This window comes from Lissotriton vulgaris, chromosome 9 (genome assembly GCF_964263255.1).
Source record: "Lissotriton vulgaris chromosome 9, aLisVul1.2, whole genome shotgun sequence".
Taxonomy (NCBI): Eukaryota; Metazoa; Chordata; class Amphibia; order Caudata; family Salamandridae; genus Lissotriton; species Lissotriton vulgaris.
Genome location: NC_141697.1, coordinates 700,952,551 through 700,976,106, shown reverse-complemented (window position 1 = coordinate 700,976,106; position 23,556 = coordinate 700,952,551). Strand labels below are relative to the sequence as shown.

At 43.9% G+C, this 23,556-nt stretch overlaps 1 protein-coding gene across 2 annotated transcripts in view; it reads left to right on the top strand.

The window, feature by feature from the left end:
- The window catches only part of LOC147692132 (B-cell lymphoma/leukemia 11B-like), a 75,974-nt gene extending 52,932 nt beyond the window's left edge, over positions 1 to 23,042 (top strand). For both annotated transcript variants that reach the window (XM_086938433.1, XM_086938434.1), the window contains exon 3: positions 20,892 to 23,042. In XM_086938433.1, the coding sequence (XP_086794559.1) occupies positions 20,892 to 22,747 (1,856 nt within the window). In that variant the 3' untranslated portion in view covers positions 22,748 to 23,042. The remainder of the gene's footprint in view (positions 1 to 20,891) is intronic.
- Positions 23,043 to 23,556: the final 514 nt, after the last annotated feature.

Genomic DNA, 23,556 nt, shown 5'->3' with positions numbered 1-23,556 from the left:
CCACGTGGACCAGGAGGAGTCGCGCACGGACTGTCCCACGAAGGCTCTCGCTGTCGGCGGTGTCGGCTTCAGGATTGGAGTCAACAAGCCTTGGCAAAGGCAACCCACGCAGGATACGATGTAGACTTCTTACTCAGACCAGCAAGGTCTGAGGGGCTGCTTCTTTTGAGGGAAGCAAGGGCCAGTCTGGAGCAACCAGACCAGCGGTGTAGATTCAAAGGATCGTCTCCAAAATGGCCACTAGCCAACGGGCAAGTGACCGGGCAGACACGTTGAGCAGGAAAATGAAAAAGGGCCCCACGCAGAACTCTTGGAGGGTGCAGGGCTGATCTTTGGTGCAAATGCTGCTCGGGGCTGGGGCTTCTCAATCCCCAATGCACAACTTCAAGGAGGCCTCGGGGGCTGCACAGTTAGCAGGTCGCAGACTTTTCAAGATGCCGGTCTCGTCTCCTCCGCGGGTCTCAGCTTTGCAGGGACTGTGGATCGGGCTGTTGGATGTCTGGTAATCCGGTTCTTGTCAGGCTCTGTGCTCGGGCTCCAGCGGGAGACGGCGACAAAGCAAGGCGTTGATCGCTGTATGGTGCCTGCTTGTGCAGGGTGGTCTCTCCTTGACCACAAGGGAGATTCTTCAGTCGTCTTCTTCAAGTAGATCGTCGAAAGGTCCAGAGTTTCGTTTCAAAGTTTCAGTCGGGATTAATCTAAAGTCCTGTGACTCAGTTCCTACCTATATACCAATCTTAGGGGCTGGATTACCTGCTAGGTCCCTCCTATGGGTGGGACCAGGGAAGGGGGTGGTTACACCCCTTTCCCTTTGTCCAGTTTCACGCCAGAGCTGGGGCTGGGGTGCCCCAGCACCGGTTTGAACTGGCCCATGCATGGGACACCTTGTGTGCCCCAGGCAGTGTCTCAATCCTTTCAGCCCTCCCTGTCCCAAGACACAAAATCCTTTCTTGGTTGGTGCTAGCACCTCCCAAGGCAGGAAACCTATTGTCCAAGCCTCCCTCGCTGGAAGGACTCCCAGCAGCAGGAGGTCAGACTTGTGTCTGTGGCAGCAGCATCCATTTTGTGATGCTGAGGCTCTGGTTAACTTTAACCGGGAATAGTAGGAACAACATGCCTTCTCCATCTAGAAGGGTGGAATGCTACCCCCATCGCCAGGACTGGCGAGGGGGTAGTATTCCAAATCGTATGACACCTTACTCGACATGTTTTGATAAAGCCAAACCATAGTTAGCATTTAACCGGGAGGTTCATAATGCACTTAAGAGTATATGGTATGGCAATATCCTAGAACAGCTATAAGGACATGGTTCCGAAAGCTGCAGACAGGCTCAGCTCATGCTAGAGCACCATCTCACATAAAACCAAGCACTCTGCCTCCAGGATTGTTAAGGCCTGCCATAGGAGTGACTTATAGGTGTATATGTGTCTAGATATAAGGTTAGATATAGGTATACTATATCTAAGCAAGGGGTGATAACACCACCTTGTCCCAGCTGAGTGATCAGCCAGTTGTGTCAATTTGGGTGGCCAGCCAGGGGTGGCATAATACATGCTGCAGCCCCTGGTAGGCCTTGGATGCACCTATGCCCTGGGTACCTATAGTACACTGTACAGGGGCTCATAAGGTGACCCAGTATCCAATTGGAGATGTACCTAGGGTACATGGAGTCCATTTTAAAGAGAGCAGATAGCCTGGGGCCCTGATTAGCAGGATCCCAGGCCAACTAAGTCTAAAACCAGCTAAACACTAGGCAAAAAATCTGGGGTAACCATAGTCTGGTATCCAGCTTTCTACACCTACCGTATGGGTATATGAAAAGCTCCTGTGCACACGTCCAGGTAAGGGGTTCTTATGTAAGAACTGTACAATAATACTTAAAATAGACAAGAAATTAGATAGTTGAAATCCAGCGAAGTGTGCAAAAGATTTATAGTTCGTTTTTGATCAGTACATACCTGGATCCACGAGACCCGCCACCGCTCGACTCCGCTACGTTTACTTAGCTTCCGGCCCCTGGATACACCCGTCCAGAGGCTACAGTCTAGGCCTACACGCCAGACAGGGCCCACTGCCCCTGCTCTTTCCCACCTGTCGCAGCCGGCTTTACCCCTGCCGCTACTGCGTTTCCTACCCTCTTCATAAGAACACAGCCCTGAAGAGTCACATCTTCACACGATTTGGCGAAACACGTGTCGGCTTATGTTGTTCTTAATGTACTGATCAAAAACGAACTATAAATCTTTTTGCACACTTCGCTGGATTTCGACTATCTCATTTCTTGTCTATTCTAAGTATTATTGTACAGTTCTTACATAAGAACCCCTTACCTTGACGTGTGCACAGGAGCTTTTCATATACCCATAATTCAGTGTATGTAAAGTACTATTTCATGTAGAATTTAAAAAGGAAAATGAAATAATTCTAAATAATATTGAATTGCACTTAACTTCTTGCCTTTGCTGGTGACGGAGGTACGTGGCAGTGTGCTGGTGCTGCCTTGTTTGCTATTCTTATTCACAGTCAGGTACACTCAGTATTTTTTTTTTTTTTTTTACTAACTGCATCAGTACGGCAGTACAGACCGACACCACTGTAGTAAATTGAGACTGCAGCCACAGAGGTACACACCACCGTCCAGGTGCAGTGTCACCCATGGGCGGCATGGGTCACCCACTCGGGTGGCAATAGTAGGGTGTGCCCTAGATGTGCACTGGTGGTCCTGTTCTAGCACGAGACGCTCCAGATGCGTACTACTGATACTGCAGTAGCACTCCCTATGGATGGTACCAATACTGTGAGATCAGCCCGGTCCAGATGTGTAGCACTGACCCTGCAGTATGAGAGGGCTGTACAGATACCAGTGGTACCCGAGATGCTGCGGCTTGGGGCAGCGCTACCATGTACTTAAACGGTGCATTTCAGCCGGGAACTGGGCTCTGATGAAGACGGGGTCGCACAGGAAGCCGAGTCCACCAGGCAGCTCAAAGGACAGACACATTTGGGAATTTAGTGTCTGCGTCCCTGCAAATGAAAGAGAGCATGGCACTGGGGAGGAATGCCCTCACCCCATCACTTGGCATCAGCCTCCTCATCCGCCTCTCATGAATATTCGGGGCTCATAATTCTCCCCTCCTCCCCCAAGCCCCCCAGGGCCGCGGCCTGGGGACACGGAGATGGAAATGTGCATTTTTAATAAGCAGAGCGCCGTCTCCCGCACATTCATTATTCACCGTTACAGCAGCCGAGGCCCGCCCCTCGCTCCAGCTCCGAAGCCCTCCGTGGAATTACAAATTTTAGCTCGTGCTTTTTGTGTCGCTTCTATAGAGCTTAGCGCTTGGTGTGCTCAGCCTTTGTATGGCGCTCTCTGAAGAAATCCGAGCTATAAAAGTATCATTTTAGGTCGATCTTTGTCTGAGCTTGTTACAAAAATGTAAATTGGACCATTTGCCAAGTTCAGGGAGGTACGACTTCTAAAGCCTCGCATTCATGACATTACCTGTCACGGAGCGTAAGCACGTCAGCGCCGCCCCTACCCCCAGTGTCCTGCCACGCGCCCTCTGTGAAGAGCGATGGATACAGGAAGCAGACGGTGAAAGTATTGAGGAATACTTTATTTAAGTGAAATACAGCAGATCACAGGAGCGCAGCCTGTTCAAGTTAAGTCCAGGAAACAACTGACATAAACCACTCAAGATAAACTGTGCACATGAATGACTCGAGGGACGCACTTTTGAAGAGAAACATTCTCTTCAAAAGTGCGTGCACAATGATGGAACACTGAGCGGGTGCTGTCAACATGAGCGCGCCGTAGCGTGCTATGTTGACAATCAAATAAAGAACTTACATGTACTTTACATCTTCTCCCTATTTACATAAACAAAAGAAAACAAAATGACAATAAAAAGTCAATATTTAAGAAAGAAAATAATCTTTAAAACGAGTTGGGAGAGAACAATTCCTGTGAGACCTGTCAGAGGAAACAAGGGAAGAAGAAGTTGGAACAACATGAGGGTCATCAGCAGCATCACATGTTGTTTCTTCAATCTGAGAATCTGAAACAAAGTTTGAATTAGGGAGTGAAATTCGAGAAGAAGAAGAACAATTATTAGCAAGTGTGTCTTCATCAGAGGTGGTACCTAAAGGGAAAAAAGAACAAGAGGACGGTTCATTTACATATTTGGTAGTGGAAATTTTCCTTGCTTGTTCAGGAGTGAGTCTGACAATGACACGCTTACTCCACCATCCTCTTCCATCAAGAAAGAGAGATCCCTTAGATACTTTAAGGACTTGTGTGGGTAAGGAGAAGGTCGAAAGACCTTTTTTAACCTTGTTATTAAACTTAATCATGACCCAGTCTCCAACATGGAAGGGCTGAACAGAAGAAAGAAACTTTGAATTAAAATTTCTCTCTTGGGATAATTGCTTAGAAGCAACATTTACTTTGACAATTTCTTTGTCAAGACAAGCTAAACAAGAGTTATCCTTAGTTTTCAAATCTTTTAACCAAGAAGGGCAAATGTTCCCATTAGGATTTCTCTTCCTCAGGAGTCTGAAAGGGGAAACACCCGTTGTACTATGAGGGGTAACCAAATAAGACCATAATTTGCCCCTAAGGAATTTTTCTACATCTAGACTAGAAGACACAGCGGTCTGTATTCCCTCCTTGAAAAACCTATTCATTCTCTCGACTAGTCCATTGGAAGAAGGAGAGTATAATGCCACTTTAAGATGTTTGATGTCATAAGACTTGAGAAATGACTCAAACGAGGATGAACAAAAATGAGAACCATTGTCACTGACCAGCTCTCTAGGGGGACCCTCAGAGAGAAAAACTTTACTGAGAAAATCAATGGCAGCAACAGAAGTGGGAGAGTCTAAGAAATCAAAAACACACCATTTAGAATGATAGTCAACCAGTGACACAATAAAACGTTTATTACTAGGTAAAATCTCCCAAGGACCAGAGAAATCAATAGCTAGCTTTTGCCAAGCTTCAGCAGGAAAAGGAACTGTATGCAACGGTAAAAGGGGTGTCTTCCAGTGCTTGTCCGAAACCAGACAAGTAGAACAAGACCCAATCCAGTTAGCAACATCACCATCTAGACCAGGCCACCAAAAGTGTTCCTTTAATTTCCTTGAGGTGCTGCCAACGCCAAGGTGTCCCTGATGAGCAAAGTCAAAGAGTTTTTTTCTAATACCCAAAGGAGGAACACATAAATCACCCCTAAAAACGACATCACTAGCAATGGAAAGTTCACCAGACACTTGAGCAAAGACTTTCAAGGACGCAGGGAGAGAGCGAATTTTTGGCCACCCAGAAACAATTAGGTTTTTAACATTGAGAAGAACTGAATCCTCAGAGCAACTATGCTTCCATTCAGTCTCTGATATACAAAAAGGTGAAAGGACCAACTCTTCTATGGATGCTACAACACACTCAACGTCATCAAAGGAGTCATCATCAACATCATTTTCAAGTAAAGTAAGTCTTGAAAGGGCATCAGCACGCAAATTATTGCCACCTGAAATGTGTCTAATGGTGAAATTGTACTCATGTAGTCTAGACAAAATACGAACTAATCTAGAAGAAGCCTTGCCTGTACCATTACCATTGAGAAGATGAAGTAAGGGCTTGTGATCACTGAGGAGAATAAAGTGAGAGCCCCATATAAATGTTTTGAATTTCTCAATTGCCCAAGAACAGGCAAGGGCTTCTCTTTCAATAGTGCTATAGTGAGACTCAGCTACATTTAAGGCTCTTGACGCAAAACCTATAGTATTCTCCCTACAAGAGTCTCTTTGAGTTAACACTGCACCTAAACCCTTTTGACTTGCGTCAACAGCAATGGTACATTCTAAACTAGGATTGAATGATGATAGTGCAGGTGCTTCAACAATAACCTTTTTAACAGTGTCAAAAGCCTTGTTAGCTTCTTCAGACCAAATGAATTTGATATCTTTCTTGAGTAAGGTGCGGAGAGGTTGGACAAACTGAGAATAATTTTGGATGAATCGTGAATAGTACTCAGCAAGTCCAAGAAATGACCTTATGGCATCCTTATCTTTAGGGACAGCAACATTGGAAATAGCTTTGGTTAAACAAATCTTTGGTTTAATACCATATGCAGAAATACTATGGCCCAAGTAGTCAAGTTCTTTTACCATGAATATGCATTTCTTAACACCCAGAGTTATGCCAACTTCCTGAAAGCGAGACAAAACTTTCCTTAACACTTTAAGATGCTCTGATCTATTTTTTGAATGGATCAGGACATCATCCTGATAGGCTTGTACATTAGGGATGTCATGCAAAATTGTGTCCATGAATTTTTGGAAGACACTGGCGGCAGAAGCCAAACCAAAAGGGAGTCTGAGATATTTGAATGCCCCGAAAGGGGTTATGAAGGTTGTTAACTCAGAGGAGGACCTCGAGAGGGGAATCTGATGGTAAGCACTCTTGAGGTCTAAAAGTGAGAAAATTTTTGATTCTGAAATACCTGTCAACAATTCTTGAATTTTAGGTAAGGGATGGCAATCCACAATGATGTTTTGATTAAGGGAGCGCAAATCCGCACATAAACGAATAGAGGAATCCTTTTTCTTAACGACAACAATGGGACTAACCCATAAAGAAGAATTGGTAGGGACAATAATGCCTTCTGAAACTAAATTGTCTAGAACTTTTTTAAGGTCATCTCTTACATTCAAAGGAACATTCCTCAGTTTATGACAGACAGGAATGGCATTGGGTTTCAATCTGATCAGATGCTCAAAATCTTTGATGTAGCCCACGGAATCTTTGAAAACCTCTGGAAATTCAGATATTAAATTCTGAATCTCTAAGTTTTCTTCATGAACTACATTAAAAATTGAGGTTTCATTGATTTGGACTGGTGTGTCAGAACCAGGAACCAATTTCAAACCCATTCTAGCTAAATCTTGCCATCCAACAATAAGTTTTCCATCAATGGCAATGTATACTTTAGTATTAGTAAACCTACCTAAACATTCAATTCTTGAAATAAAATATCCTAACATGTCAATACGTTTCTTATTATAGGCTTTGGGAATGATGTCAAGAGGAGATAAAGTTACATTCTTGCTCCAGATTTCATCAAATAAGGTATTAGAGATGATGGTAACAGGTGCCCCTGAATCTGCCATCATGTCTAATTCTACACCATCAACAATTACACAGCAAGTGGGGTCTTTGACAAGTGTAGTGTCTAGATCAAGCTCAACTAAATCAATGGAGAGAATTTTCCTTTCAGGAATAGACAGGTTAGAATCAACATTTTGAATAGAGTTAATGTGAAGATCATCAAATGGAGATTGCAAGAAAGACATTTCAATGTTGGAAACATTTACATTAGGGTCTTCAACAGAAGAAAGGTTATTGATTCTAACACCTTTCCTGTTTCTGCAAACAATATTAAAGTGGCCAATTTTGCTACAAAAAGTACATTTTTTACCCAACGCAGGACATGTGGGGCTGTTACTAAGGTGGCTTTTTGATCCACATCTAAAGCAATAAGAATTAAATTTCTTTTGAAAAGGTCTAAATGATGAGTTTTTTTGAAGAACAGCATTAATTTGTACATCCTTTTCATGTTGAAGAGGATTTCCATCGGTGATGCATCTGGAAGAAACAATCGACCTTTCTACACTTTTGGCCATATCCAACACTTCATTTAACGTGGGATCACGACAACTTAAAATCCTTTCCTGAATTTTTTTGTGATAGCAGTTGTAGACAAATTGGTCTCTTAAAACAGTATCTAGATATGCTCCAAAATTGCATTCCGCAGCCAAATTTCTTAAAACAGAGATGAAGTCTTCCACAGACTCATCTTGATGTTGTTTCCTTTTCATAAAGTTGAAACGTTCCATCATAACGCTTGGCTGATCAATAAATTTTTTATTCAATCTTGAAATTGCATCTGTGAAAACATTCCATCCTTCTCCATCTCCTGATGGAGGTACAGACAATGGAAGATTGTTGAAAATTTCTTTTCCTGCAGTACCCAAATGGCTATATAAAATGGCCAGCTTCCTTTTTGCAGAGTATTCATCTGCTCCAATGGCCACTAAGTAATTTTCAAAACTTATGAACCATAACTTCCATGACTCTTTAGGTTTACCAGGATTGGGTAAAAAATGGTTCAAATAAACAATTTGTTGACTAGTAGCCATGATAAAGTAGTTAAAACAGGAAGCTTTTTAAATTTCTTGTGAAATAGTAATAACAGTATATAACATGTAGTTAAAACGAAATGCAGGAAGTCTTTAAACTTGTAAATATAAAGTAAATACTTTTTTTTTAAAAATGCAGAAAGTCTTTTCTTTTGTAAATATGAAACAAATACCTTTTGGATTAGGTGTGCGCGCTGTTTAAAAGCAACTTGAGGGTCACTGGTTGAAGAAAATCAACTTTAAAATCACTCGTTACAGCGTTGTCATAGAGACGAGTGAATAAACCTGGCTGTGTGGGCGTGAGCGTAATGACGTTGAAGACGATGTCATACGCGTAGTTGGCCGCTAGGCAAATCAAACGCTGGTATCCCAAAACTGTGAAAATAGAAGAAATGTCTTACGGCTCAGCGCAGTGCCACAGGATGACGAGGTTTCCAGGAATGTAGTCGAAGATCAAAATCGAGCTTAGCGCGGTGCACACGAAAAATGAAGGTATTTGGGAAGAATGCGCAAAAATGGTGAAATGCTGATAAAATCGCCGAAGTTGCCGAGATGCTTGTCGCCAAAATGTGAAGAGCGATGGATACAGGAAGCAGACGGTGAAAGTATTGAGGAATACTTTATTTAAGTGAAATACAGCAGATCACAGGAGCGCAGCCTGTTCAAGTTAAGTCCAGGAAACAACTGACATAAACCACTCAAGATAAACTGTGCACATGAATGACTCGAGGGACGCACTTTTGAAGAGAAACATTCTCTTCAAAAGTGCGTGCACAATGATGGAACACTGAGCGGGTGCTGTCAACATGAGCGCGCCGTAGCGTGCTATGTTGACAATCAAATAAAGAACTTACATGTACTTTACACCCTCCTTCCTCCCCGTGGCAGTCCTGCTCCCTCAGACACAAGGATAGACTCTGTCTTCCTCTCGTCTTCCCGTGGAACCTTGCGCCCTTCCTTGTTGACTACATCCACGGTTCATGCATCGAAGCAAGAGCACCCCCGAATGCAGTGCCCCACGCATGTCACAGTATTGACTCTCCTAATCCGGAGCACCCTATAGTGCCGTAGCGTTATTCAACACATCTAGAGCACCTCTTGGGCATCAGTCCTGCATCTGGCCCTGCCACAGAATAGGCCCTGTATATCTAGATCACATCTTACTACCGCAGCGCCAGAACATTTCATCTAGAGTCACAAGCATCTGGGGCACGCCTTGCCTCTCATCTTCAGTTCTGTATCCATAGAGTCCTATACATCTAGACCATACGTTGCTGGTACAGCATGAGCCCTTCTAGTGAACCCCCTTCCACCGCAACATCAATACTGAATGTCATACGTGTTCTCTCTTGGTACATCAGCATCAGCCCTGCACATCCGGGATGCCCTTTGTCTCCTCAGCATCAGTCCTGTACATAGACTGGATCCCTTGGTACCACAGCATCAGTCCTGTACATATACAGGATCCCTTGGTACCACAACGGCGGTTCTGTACATATACAGGATCCCTTGGTACCACAGCATCAGTTCTGTACATATACAGGATCCCTTGGTACCACAGCATCAGTCCTGTACATATATAAGAACCCTTCGTCAACTCTGCATCAGTCCTGTACATATACAGGATCCCTTTGTCTCCTCAGCATCAGTCCTGTACATATACAGAATCCCTTTCTACCCCAGCGTGTGTTGTGTACATATACAGGATACTTTGCGACCCCAGCGGCGGTTCTGAACATATACAGGATCCCTTGCCACCCCATCATCGGTTCTATACACATACAGGATCCTTTGGAACCACAGCGTCGGTTCTGTACATATACAGGATCCCTTGGTGCACAGCATCAGTTTTATACATATACAGGATCCCTTGCTACCACAGCGGCAGTTCTGTACATATACAGGATCCCTTGCTACCACAGTGTCCGGTCTGTACATAAACAGGATCCCTTGGTACCACAGCGTCAGTTCTGTACATGTACAGGATCCCTTGCGACCACAGCATCAGTCCTGTACATTTACAGGATCATTTGCTACCACAGCATCATTCCTGTACATTTGCAGGATCCCCTACTACCACACCACCAGTTCTGTACATAAATAGAATCCTTTGCTACCACAGCATTAGTCATGTACATATAAAGGATCCCTTGCTATAACAGCATCAGTTCTGTACATATACAGGATCCCTTGCTATCACAGCATCAGTTCTGTCCTTATACAGGATCCCTTGCTATCACAGCATCAGTTATGTACATAAATAGGATCCCTTGCTACCACAGCATCAGTTCTGTACATATACAGGATCCCTTGCTACCGCAGCATCAGTTCTGTACATATACAGGATCACTTGCTCCCACAGCATCATTTCTGTACATATACAGGATCCCTTGGTACCACAGCATCAATTCTGTACATTTACAGAATCCCTTGCTACCACAACGTCAGTTCTGTACATAAGTAGGATCCCTTGATACCACAGCATCAGTTCTGTACATATACAGGATCCCTTGCTACCACAGCATCAGTCCTGTACATTTACAGGATCCCTTGCTACCACAGAGTCTGTTCTGTACATACACACGATCCCTTGCTACCACAGCATTAGTCATGTACATATGCATGATCCTTTGCTACCACAGCATTCGTTGTGTACATATACATTACTCCTTGCTACCACGGCATTAGTCATGTACATGTACAGGATCCCTTGCTACCACAGCGTTCATTCTGTACATAAACAGGATCCCCTACTACCACACCACCAGTTCTATACATAAATAGAATCCTTTGCTACCACATCATTAGTCATGTACATATAAAGGATCCCTTGCTACCACAGCATCAGTTCTGTTCTTATACAGGATCCCTTGCTATCACAGCATCAGTTCTGTACATAAATAGGATCCCTTGCTACCACCGCATCAGTTCTGTACATATGCAGGATCCCTTGCTACCGCAGCATCAGTTCTGCACATATACAGGATCACTTGCTACCACAGCATCATTTCTGTACATATACAGGATCCATTGGTACCAGTTCTGTACATTTATAGGGTCCCTTGCTACCACAGCATCAGTTTTGTACATATACAGGATCCCTTGCTACAACAGCATCAGTCCTGTACATTTACAGGATCCCTTGCTACCACAGCGTCTGTTCTGTACATACACATGATCCCTTGTTACCCCAGCACCAGTTCTGTACATGTATATGACCCCTTGCTACCACAGCATTAGTCATGTACATTTGCATGATCCCTTGCTACCGCAGCATTAGTTGTGTACATATACATGACTCCTTGCTACCAATGCATTAGTCCTGTACATGTACAGGATCCCTTGCTACCACAGCGTTCATTATGTACATAAACACGATCCCTTGCTACCACAGCATTAGTCCTGTACATAAACATGATCCCTTGCTACCACAGCATCAGTTCTGTACATATACAGGATCCCTTGCTACCACAGCATCAGTTCTGTACATATACATGACCCTTGCTACCACAGCATCTGTTCTGTACGTATACAGGATCTCTTGCTACCTCAACGTCAACGTCCGTCCTGCACATCACAGCTGTGTCATCATCGCTGCAAGAGCCCTGCACGTCTCGAGCACCCCTTGCTTTCACAGCAGTTCAGCAAATCTGTGGGACTTTTATCTAGAGAGGTATAATCAGGAAGGGGAGAGGAGAAGGCGAAAGACAGGTGCGAGAAGCGAGCAATAGAACCCATTTTCAGAGCAAGAGTTGAAATAAAAGAAAATAATGGCTGGGGCAGTCGACCTCGAATCTGGGGAACTTGGTTCGAGTCTCAGCAATGACGCTGAACATCCTGTGATTCTGGGCAAATCACTTAATCTCTCCATGCCTAACAAAAATGAATGTGTCCTCATGTAATGCAAATGGGGCTATGTAAAACGCTCTGATACCCGAATCGGGTCAAGTTTGCACTATATAAAACTCGTAAAAAAAAAAAAAATTCTAGGAATAGGAGGAGAGAAGAGGGGAAGAGAAGATGCCAGGAAAGAGATGGTTGAACTGGGAAGTTATGAGTGTAGAGCAGAAAGAAACACCTGGTGGTCAGAGAGGAAACGAGCTAAATGATATTGGAGGTAAGAGCTCCAACTACAATGAAAGAATTGGTGTGAGAGGAAGTAGAGGAGAAATGAATAGGTATGTAAAAGAAAAGACGGTATGATAGGGAATTTAAGTTAATTTATGGGTACATAATCGTGACCTTGCTGTATAAAGAACACGTAGAATGGCCCTAAAAGGTTTGCAATGTGCTAAAAAAAAATCTGATGTAAACCAGATATCCCCCTAATGAAGAACCCTACACAGATTCTCATGATATGCGTTCTCTTGAACTTTGTCTGATGTTGCAATTGATCAGTCTTCATCCTAGGGTAAAGCAGTCCTTCGTTTATTTCATTGACCTGTCCCATTTTTCAGTTGGAAAAATCAGACGTCTCTACCTACAGCTGTATACTTCAGTCTGCCTTTGATGAGTAGTATGTCCCACACTAAAGAACAAGAGCTGATGATTCCGTTATTAAGCTTTAAGATTTGACTGCTTAAGTCGATGTTGACTCCTGTAGCCAGAACACTTGCCTTGGACACTGGGTTTTAAGTGGGATGAAAAAACTAGGGGGTCTCTCAGAGGGGCAGGGCCAATGTAAATAAGGGTGTGGCTTAAAAACCCATAAACTAAAAATCTGTGCTTAGCATAGTGTGCCGCCTGACTTGTATTTTGCTGTTTCTGTCATTGCAACCAGCTATATGATTCATGAAGTAACGTCATACGTACAAGTCAGGACTATTGTCTTTTTTCAGTGGTTTCAGTTGCAAAAGATAAATAAGCAGCACCTATGGCTTGTATATAATATTGAAAAAGCTTCCACCTAAACCCTGGTGACACCACGACAATTTTGCTGCTCCCGAGTTTCAAAAAGAGAAGGGAAATCAATAGAGAAAATGACTCTCTTTAAAGGATTTCCCTTCCCCTACAACGCTCACCTGCCATGACGTCATGCCGTAACTTTTCCACTAGTGAGAAGTGTGAGCTGCGCACATGGATGTGCCTGCTGTCACTGCAGTCCGGGAAAAATGGACCGCCTGTGCCATGAGACAAAACAGAGCCCGATATAGACCCGTTACGAGGCCCACTTTAAAAAACTGCCAGGTGATCAGCACAGGTGAGACCCGGCCAAGCACTGATGAGACCCGGCCCACTGAAAGCCCTGCTTGGACAAGAGTAAATATATATACGACTGCCCAACCAAGCTTCTGAAGGCCCGCATCTTGCCTGCCCTTACAATAACATAAGCATTGAGGACCCTCCCCTCGGGGTCCTGGAGGGGGGTTCCCTGAATCTCGGAGTGCTGACACTGTCAGCTGGGCTTCCCGTTCACCCAGGCGTGGAGCTGTAACCGGCCAGGTGCCGGGTATTGTTATTACTGTGTGAAGACCAGAAGTGAAACTGACCAGGCCCTGGTGGTTTCATAGCACCCCACTCACCCTCTTCGCACGCACTCATATTTGTCCCTCTCCACAGCCTGCCTCCCCCACCCATCCCCCGTTGGCATGGGCCTCTGATCTCCCCGTGCAGGGGGACGGACAGCCCCACACTTGTACTGACTTGTACCCATGGCAACAATAGGTGTTCATCACTATCCTTTCCTAGACCAGGGCGGTGACAGGGAGGCGTCCTTCATGTGCACTATGGGATGTTGGGCGTCCTTCATGTGCACTATGGGATGTTGTCCTGGAAAATAGTTGTGTTTTCATGGCTGCTCTGGACAGGCCCCGGAGTCCGGGTGGGGCCACCTAAAGTCATAAAAGACGTATGGTTCTTGCTCGTGCAGCGTGGACGACGAGAGAGAGGCTGTTTCCGTGAGGGGAGACCCGGCAGTGTCCCATTGGCTCCCTGCACAGCTGCTTTCCTTATGCAAGCTCGGGAGCCTGGTGCCGTCTATGCTGCACACCTGTGCCCTGCGCCGCTTCTTTGCTTCTGGCCCCACTCCCCTTTGTCTTTTGTTCGGGTGTTCGTGGGTTCAGGTTTTAAAGATTAAGACCAGTAAATTCGGAGAACATACAATTATGTAAAATGTGATGGCAGATAGGGAGGTGAATTGTTAAACATGGAAACGATAAACCATGGGTATTGTATATCCCAACTACGTTCAAACCAGGTTGGTGAAAACATGTTTTGGTTTATCATGTATGGAAAGAGTAGATGGCGATCTTGTTGGTGGCCAACACGATTAATTCGGATCAATTTTATTAGTTTAAATGGATACTTTGACAAACGGATTTACTTCTCTATGCGGCAAATGAAGCCACGTGCTCTGTCGGCAGTTTGCATGCAGCATGTGGTCTTGAGCTTTACCCTTTCTCTCTACCTGCATTGATTCTCTTGTTTCTGTGACAAACTGTCTTTATGTTTGTAGCTCTTGGAGGGGAAGGAGGATAAACGCGTGTTATTTTTTTTCCTCTTTCGTATTTTTAATAAACCGTTTTATTGATTTTTATACATAACACTTAACAATGCGAGTAAGTCTCACACGACAATAAGTCCACATTTCAGCAATAAGTCAAAATCGATTAACAACCAGTTGGTCTGACAACACAGTATAAATGCCTTCTCGTGTGTTATGCTAGTGAAAGTTTTCCCATCAAAGCCCACATATTTTATTATGTTTCTTTAGGAGAGCCCTTAGCCCCTGTATATTACCTACTCAAGGTGTGAGCAGTGATTTGTACCACATAAGTACTCCTCAGTAAGGGAGTGGAAGGGTTTCGCATTTCTGTAGTGGCATGCTGTGTATCTTTTGGCAAGCAGCTGGCCTATCCCTCCAATGTATGGAAACCCTGCAAACTCACGCCGCACTCTCTGTAGGCCCCCAAATTACGAATTTCGAGTTCAGTTCGAGGGACCATCCGAGGACTGCGGCCAGCCTGTGTTGAATGCATCACCAGTATTCCTGTATCACAGGGCACATTCCCTCGTCACATGTAAGAGGAATCCAACTGATTCACAGCATCTCAAACGGCTGTAGACCAATTCCTCCTACTTTTCAACAATTTTTGTAGAGTAAGGTAAGTTCTGTATAGGTAATTTAAACTGTACAGGCCGAAGGCGTGCGGATAACATTAGCTCCCCGAGTGCCACACTCTCCTCTTGTGGGTCTTCTTTATCTTCAGTCTTAGGCCACGTCTCCAGCTTTCCCGGAGCAGGGTTAATGGATCCTGGATATTTAATATCCGGGAGCGATATAAGTGGGCAACTTCCTTCCTACCCAGTCTTTCTATGGACATTTTGGCCTTTAGCTCGTTTAAGTCTGGGAGCATGTTCTGTTCGACCCTGTATGGCTCCAGTGTGTGGTGTGGAGAAGTGGAGAATGAAGCATTTCTTTAACTTGTTAAAGGATGTTCTACTTTCCTTCCTATATTTTCACAAGCTTCTATACTCCAGTTGCGTCCCAGGCCTTGAAGCAGGTCAGCAAATCATGGGACTACCATATGCCTTCCCAGAGGGACAATTCCCTTCTGAGTTGGAGGTCTCAATCTATCCAAAACAGAGTTTTGTGAAAACACCAAATGGTGATTTTAGTCACTATGGCTTCTTAAAATACATAACGACGAAAAGAAAACATGCACAATCAAGTTCGTTTGCCGGCTATTAATCTTACTTGGGCAGAATTTGACCTCTTGTGGGGATGTGTACGATGTTGGGGATAACTGCCTCTGCTTGATAAAAAACGAGGGCTCAAAGGCGGATTTCTCGTTATGTTGTCAAATTAATGGCCGTTGTATACTTGGGACTGGTTATGCGTCTATTGCAAGTTAATTGGTGGGATTTCCATATACTTGTTTATAAGGCGTAACTGTGTGAAGTATAATATTGACTTTTGCCTTTTGTGGGGGGGGGGGGGGGGGGGGGGGGGGAGATGGTCTGTATTGGTGATGGCATGATTTGTCCTACAAACTAACTTGAAGTGAACCCTGACGTCAGTAGGTAGCATCACCAAATTCATGAGCCGGTAACATGAGTCCGTTATTCTGACCTGTGAAAAGGGTAATTAGCTAGCCCTAACAATGCTTCACGTAAATATTTTACCTAAGGATCCAGAGACTTTCAGGCCATACATTGCAGGTGTCAATCCAAACTTTTTAAAAGCAACCAATTTCATATGAGAGGAATTGAAAAAATTACAGTGAGAATAAAACAAATTCATTGAGTTCATCACACGTTAACAGAAAAAAGTCTGTCATAACATAACATAACCACTCACTTTCCCTACCAGTCACCCACTTGTACATTGAGCTATAATCACACCTCATGTAGACACTTTTAGTGTTCTTACCTATAACAACCCTGTCTCTATATCAACTCATCCATCCACTCTCACAAACGGTATTCAGTCCTTCTTTTGGCATCCATTCTCACATTTGATCTTCTCTCCCACTCCCTTCTCTTTCTGGCTTGTTGAAAATCATAATCTAAATCACAAGTTGTTTGTTACCTGCAATTTGGCTAGAAATATGATACTTAACAAATCAAGATCTGGTAGAATTTCGATTTTTTTTTGTTCTTTTTCCCCCCTATTCGTCTCAAAACCTGACAATAATGATCTTTCCGTATGTTGTTTGATCAGTTCTGTTTATATATATTCTGAATATGCTCTTAGCTGCCCGTTAAGAAGTATGTGTTAGACACTTTCACATCCAAATACATTTGGAATAGACATACAAGATTCGAGTCATGCTGCCATACGGGTCTTTGTATTTCACAATATTTTAGTGCATCTGAAATACAGGCAGGGGTGGGATGGGCCAGCAGGGTTAGTCAGTCTATGTTCATCTCGTTCTGACATTAGGGGTGTGCGAAGTCGCATATTTTTTCATGAAACTTTGTGAAATTCCATGTAAATGTAACCACATTTTTCAACATTTCACTTTTCAGGACGAATTTTCGTTTGCCAGTAGCTCTTGTGATTTTTTTACGCAAGCATGCACCTTGCTTGATAATGTCTCCTGAGATACTGGCAGTAGACTCCTTCGAGAATGAAATGTCTCTCCACAAGGTATTTTCGGTGTGAAATAGCCTCCAGGGTAGCATAAATTACATAATAGCAAATTTACAAAAAAATACCATATTTCATGATATCTTGAAATTCATGAATTTACCCGGCATAGTAAAGAATTTCCCCCATGCCTATATGACCCCCTAACTCACTGTCCCAGATTTTAACTTTCAATCTGTTACTGCAACATTATACATTTTATGTTTAATTAGTCTTTTGAGGAAAGATTCTGCAGCTGGAATTTCTTCGTATTGTCATTAATACAACCATTTATTTGCTGCATGATCGAAAAGTATACACTGCTTTAACCTGATATGCTAGTTAATAAAATCGACGTCAGAGCAATAAAGTTTATGTGCTCTGACACTGTCACCAGGGGCAGGAAAATTCAGGTAATCAAACACAAGATCAGTCAACTTTTCATCCCCTGAAGGGGTAGAAGTCTAGCCTGGAAACTGCCCAAGAGTAAAAACGTTATAGGAGGTCACAACATTAGGCTGGCACCGCACATCCCATTAACTTGTCAGCTAGGTTGAAAAGGGCAAGTAACATTGAACGCCAACATTACAGGTGAAATAAAGAAAGAGCACCAAACAAACTGCACAGAGAAATAAGTCTTTTGTTAATGTAAATTTTGGAATGGTGAATCTGCCTTTCTATATGGAAAACGTAAGGTTATTGTTGAGTCTAGTATCTTCGGGTAGTTAATTCTATAGTTTCAGAACCTGATACAATACGATTTGGGAACTTCAGGATGTTAACAAGACTCCATAGAGGTACTAGATTACAAAATTGAAATCAATTTTTAAATTGAAAACAGTAAATGGTTGTAAAGTGGATGAAGAAACAAACAAGGAAGGTTCACAAAGCGGGAAAAAGAGTAGTTGAATGTGGTTCCTTCTTTAAAAAGTTTGGATTAAGGGTTCTCGGACAGTATCTTGCATGACCCCAGAGATTAGGGAACCGTTTCTGCAAGTGGCTAAGCATAGGCCAGTTCCTAATATTAAGCAGACATTTTTTTGCTCTTCGTTTCGTTTGGTGCTAGTGGCAGGGCTTTAAGTGGGCCGGGTCTGAGCACCGGCAGTTTTTGAACGGTGGCCTCAAAACGGGTCTCTATCAGGCTCTGTTTTGAGCCCTGGCACAGGCGGTCCGTGTTTTTTCTCCGGACTGCAGTGATAGCCGTTTGCTCACTGCAGTCCGGAAAAAAGTGCCGGGGCGCAAAACAGCCCGATAAAGACCCGTTTCGAGACAGCAAGCACATCGATGTGCGCTGCTCTCACTGCTCACTAGTGGAGAAGTTACGGTATGACGTCATGCCAGGTGAGTGTTGTAGGGTGAGGTAAACCCTTTTAAAGAGTCATTTTCTTTCTGGTTTTCCCTTCTCTTCCTGAAACGCGAGAGCAGCAACATTGTTGTAGTGTCACCCGGGCTTTAACACCTTCGCTGCTACAGGAATTTTCCTGCTGTGTTGCCATTTTCTGAACAGGGTGTGGTCGTGACGGAACCATTCCGTCATCAGCACAGCTCAACCGTGGCTGATGACGGAATGGTACCGTCACCAGCATTGAAGGGGTTAATTGGAAGCTTTTTCAATATTATATTTACCAAGCCATAGTTGCAGCTTATTTATCTTATGCAACTAATAACCATTGACAAAACCAATAGTTCGTACTTGTTGTAGGTATGATGTTACTTGTTGTATCCCATATCTGGATGCAATGACAGAAATTGCAAAATACATGTCAGGCTGCACACTATGCTAAACACAGATTTTTAGAGTAAGTGCTTTAAAGCCACGACCTTAATTGCACAGGCCACGCCCCTTTGAGGGACCTCCCAGTTTTTTCATCCCACTTAAAGCCCTGGCTAGTGGTAAAAAGAATCCAGGCCTGGGGAAATTCTGATTCAAATAATTCACGCAGATAAACCCGGGGTGAGGTTCTTGTGTTGTCGCCATGTCTACCAGACACTTTTTCTTGAGGCTTCAGCCTTGCTGAAATCTGGTAATCATTACAACAGCTATATGACTACTCAGCTGTTTACAAATCGCCCACCATCAACTGCTTGAAGTGGAAGTGAGGAGTCCTTTATCTTTGGCCTCTCTTTCCCCACACAGCTTAAGGATTGCTGTAAGCTGTTGATCTATATTAAAAAGAGCATAGGGGCCATCACATAGCCTTCATGCACACCCATCCTGGACCTAATATCCTGGAGAACTTTCCATTTATCCCATAACTTATTTTTTCCACTGTGTCCGAATGCATCCTATACAACAGGTTAATCAAAGATTGATCAAACCCTTATTTTTCCCTAATGGAACACAGTATATAGCGTTTTATCATGTCTAATGCACTAGAGAGATCCATAAGTGCAAGATGTATGAATCCTCTCCTCCCTGCCCCCCTTAACATTGACCTATTTACCTAGGATAAGCTGTAGGTTTAGGCACTGATCAATAGCGCCCAAACCTTTGTGGAACCCATTTTCAGCCCTAAAGAGTATCTGCTTCTCCTCTATCCAAGCCTCCCAATTTGGAAGCAATAACTCTACCCAATCGAGTAAGGAGATTGTGCGGTAATGACTGGGTACATTTTTGTACCCTTTCTTAAAAATTGGAACCGCCGCTGCCTTCTTCCAGGATGGGATTTGCTGTCCAGATACAGCGGCCCTTCACACATTTGTTAGGATGGGTGCCCACAAAGTAACATTTGATTTAAACAGATCAATGGGGGCCTCATCCGGTCCTGGGGCTTTACTCTGGCGCCTCTGGTTAATTGCTGTGATAACATTTTTAACCTGGATTGACTGACTGAGTGAAAGAAGATCTTCGTGGCTCGGTGTATATCTTACGAAATAACTAGAGAAGGGGTATCATTTTCACAACTAAAAATAGCTGAACAATGTTCTACTCAGGAGTGTACAGTGGTGTCAATAGCAGGTTATTATATCTTGAGAAGAATGGTTTATTCACGATTTTCCAGATAGTGACATTATCTCCAGATCCTTTCAAGCTTTCTTCCTAAGCTTCTCTTTCCTTCGCCCAATGACCATCTTGTATTCGCTTCTACATAGTTTAATTTCTTCCCAGCAGCAATGTTTTCCTATTAGGCAGATTTTAAGTCACTTGTTTTTTGGAACAATTAATTTATGTCTGTGACTACCTGGCTCTTATTTATGAGGTACTTGAAGTTTTTCTGGTGTTGAACAAAATCCAGAAAGTTTGAGTAAGTTGAGTAGAGAACGTTTATGTTGAAACTGTGCTTTCTCTTTGTTCATTTACTCAATATTAGTTGATGTCATGTGTTCCATCGCTTGTATTCCATTTTTGAAAATTAATGCTGTTAATTCTCCTAAGTGCTTCTCTGTAGTAAATATGGTCAATGGCTGCGTTTAGGTGCAGCAACTGAACCTTTCAGCTAAACTGTGCTGGACTGTTAGGTTTTGGGCTCAGATATGTAGCTATAATGTTGCTGGCAGTGGTAACCAATGTTTATGGGTTTTTGGGGCTCTGGCAGACATTTTCAAGTTTTTCCTAAATTTCTGAATCTTAAATCTTGAAAGCTCATGTATTTTGTTCTAATGACTTTTCTTTCGTCTTTGCAGGTGACTCAGAGCCATCTTGCTACATTTGCACCACATGTAATGATGAGTTCACCAGCGCCTGGTTCCTACTTCATCACGCTCAGAATATCCACCGTTTACAGATCTACTTAAGTGCAGATGATGACAGTAGCCCACTTGTGAAACAAATAGATGACTGTGCTTATCGAGGGACCAGCCTACTGCCACAGCCCTGTGACTTGTCAGATCGCAGGAGATCGAGCTCCACCAATAGTGTCAAAGAAGCCCCCCAGGCACCCAGAGAGCGATTTGAGGTCCGCTGCCACTCCAGCTTGATGCCTGCCTTTAAATTTCCGGAGGAAAACCTCTCAGAAAATGCCCATCGTTTTCATTTTGACAGTAATCCGATTGCAGTGTACCATGGTAATCAGGAGAAAACATTCATCCCATTTCAAGCTACCTCAGTACAAGAGGAAGCCTTAAACTTTTCCACTAAGCTCCGGGAGCTGGCAGGGAATTCCTTCCCCCATAGTCCAGGTCTGAATTGCCAAGCACAAGCACAAGCACATTCACCATTCCTCCAAGTACATACAGGAGCCCTAAGTGAAGATGAGGCTATGGATTTGAAGAGAAGATCCTGTGAATTTTGTGGCAAGACCTTCAAGTCCCTGAGCAATCTGGTGGTGCATCGCCGCAGCCACACAGGAGAGAAACCGTACCAGTGCAGGTTCTGTGACCATGCTTGCACTCAGTCCAGCAAGTTAAAGCGCCACATGAAAGTTCACCGACTCAAAGAAACTATGTCCATCGGTGATGACTGCAATGAGGACACGGACTTAGAAAGGCTAGAGAATGGTCCTCAGGATGATGATGAGGAGGAGGAGGAAGAAGGATACGAGGAAATGGATGACAATGGAAAGTCAGACATGGACAATCAAAAACTTGGCAAAGAAGAGCTTCAGGACCAGGGGGACCAGGATAGCCTTCAGGACCCTCCCATGTGTATCAGCTTCATCCTCAGTGAAAAGTACTCAAAAAATAAGAAGCCAGTGAATGAGTCCGAGACTGGAATGGGAATGGGGACCCCTTACCATCAGGATAAAGCACCTGAGAATGCACGACGACCAGTGCTCTTTACAAATTCGCCAGGCTTTTATCATTCTAAGGAGAGCACTATGGAGCACAAAGCACGAGATGGAGATGCAGTCACTGGTAGCATCCGAGCTCCTGAGTTTAGTCTTCCGAAGAGATTGCATCCCTCTCCAGAGAATCTTCTCTCTTATATCAAGAAAAGAGTGAAGTTAGAGCATGATTCTGAGCCCCTTCTCCCACTGCTGCCACCAGCACTCCATACTTTCTACTCTCAATGGTTCGCCAACTGTTCAGACTCTCAGAACCTTGTGAAGGAACTCTTCCCAGGCTATAGAGAGGTGCGTCCACCTTTTTTCAACAACTCTGAAAGTTCCTTTGATCCTGGCAACTCTCATGCAGTCCCAGGAGATGACAGCTCGGAGGAAGCCCTGTCTTCAGAGAGTGGCATTGCCAGTGGAAATTGCACCCCAAAACAGAATGGCTTGGATCGGGGTGGCTCCAAGCGTAGCGACACTTGCGAATACTGTGGCAAGGTCTTCCGCAACAGCAGCAACCTGACAGTGCACCGTCGCAGCCACACTGGAGAGCGGCCTTACCACTGCCAACTGTGCAATTATGCTTGTGCACAGAGCAGCAAGCTAACGCGGCACATGAAGACACACCTACAGGATGGCAAGCCAGCCTTCCAGTGTGAAAAGTGCAACATCCCCTTCAGCGTGTTCAGCACCTTGGAGAAACACATGAAGAAGTATCATGGTGCCACACTCTCCTGCACTGAGCTCAGCAGAGCCAATGACATGGACTAGACGCCAAGTACTTTCAGTGTGCAGAATCCCGATGTACACCTTTTGGTTTTATAAATACAAATATATGTACTTGCACTGATTTTATAACAAACACTCCAACTTCTGTGTTTTTATGAACCCTTGACTATGTGGTGAAAAAATGCTGGGACGTAGGCAGCTCCTATTTTATCTGTAGCGACTGAGTTCTCCAGCAATAGTTGATGTGGAGACCTGTGGGTGGCACTTCTTGGTTCTGTGATTGTTCTCACATGTTTCTCAGCCCAAAAGTTCATTACAAGTTTTTTTGTTCTTTAAACCGACTTTGCCATTTTATTTATTACAAAAATGTCAACATATTATGGGGTTTCATTGCAGAAAATGAACAGAACGTTTTGAATAGGAAACCGGAGTTGCCACAAAGATGCTAAATGCTGTGTAGTTGCGAGGACTCTAGCCTTGCCCTTACTTTCTTTCCACCTCTACTTCAGTGCTTCAAGGCCAATGCAGGAGACACTGGCTTCTTTGGAACGAGCGGAGCACACTGGGTAGGCTTGGCAGCCCTTACTTGACTTTCAGGTCTGTGCTGCTGTGTTTGTGTATCTTTTTCCCATAACGCAGTTATTTTCTTACTTCGCCAATGCCTCCTATTAATGTCAATTGCCAAGTAAATCCCTTTGGAAAAAATATTTTCCTCCAGTTTATAAAGGTATAGGCTTTCAGAATGGACTAAAGCGACCTGAGAAGTGATTCCTCTGAGCAGCCTAACGTGACCAGGTGTACGCCAGGCCTCCCAGTGCCTAACCTCTCCATGCCCTTCTTTGCTCTAATTC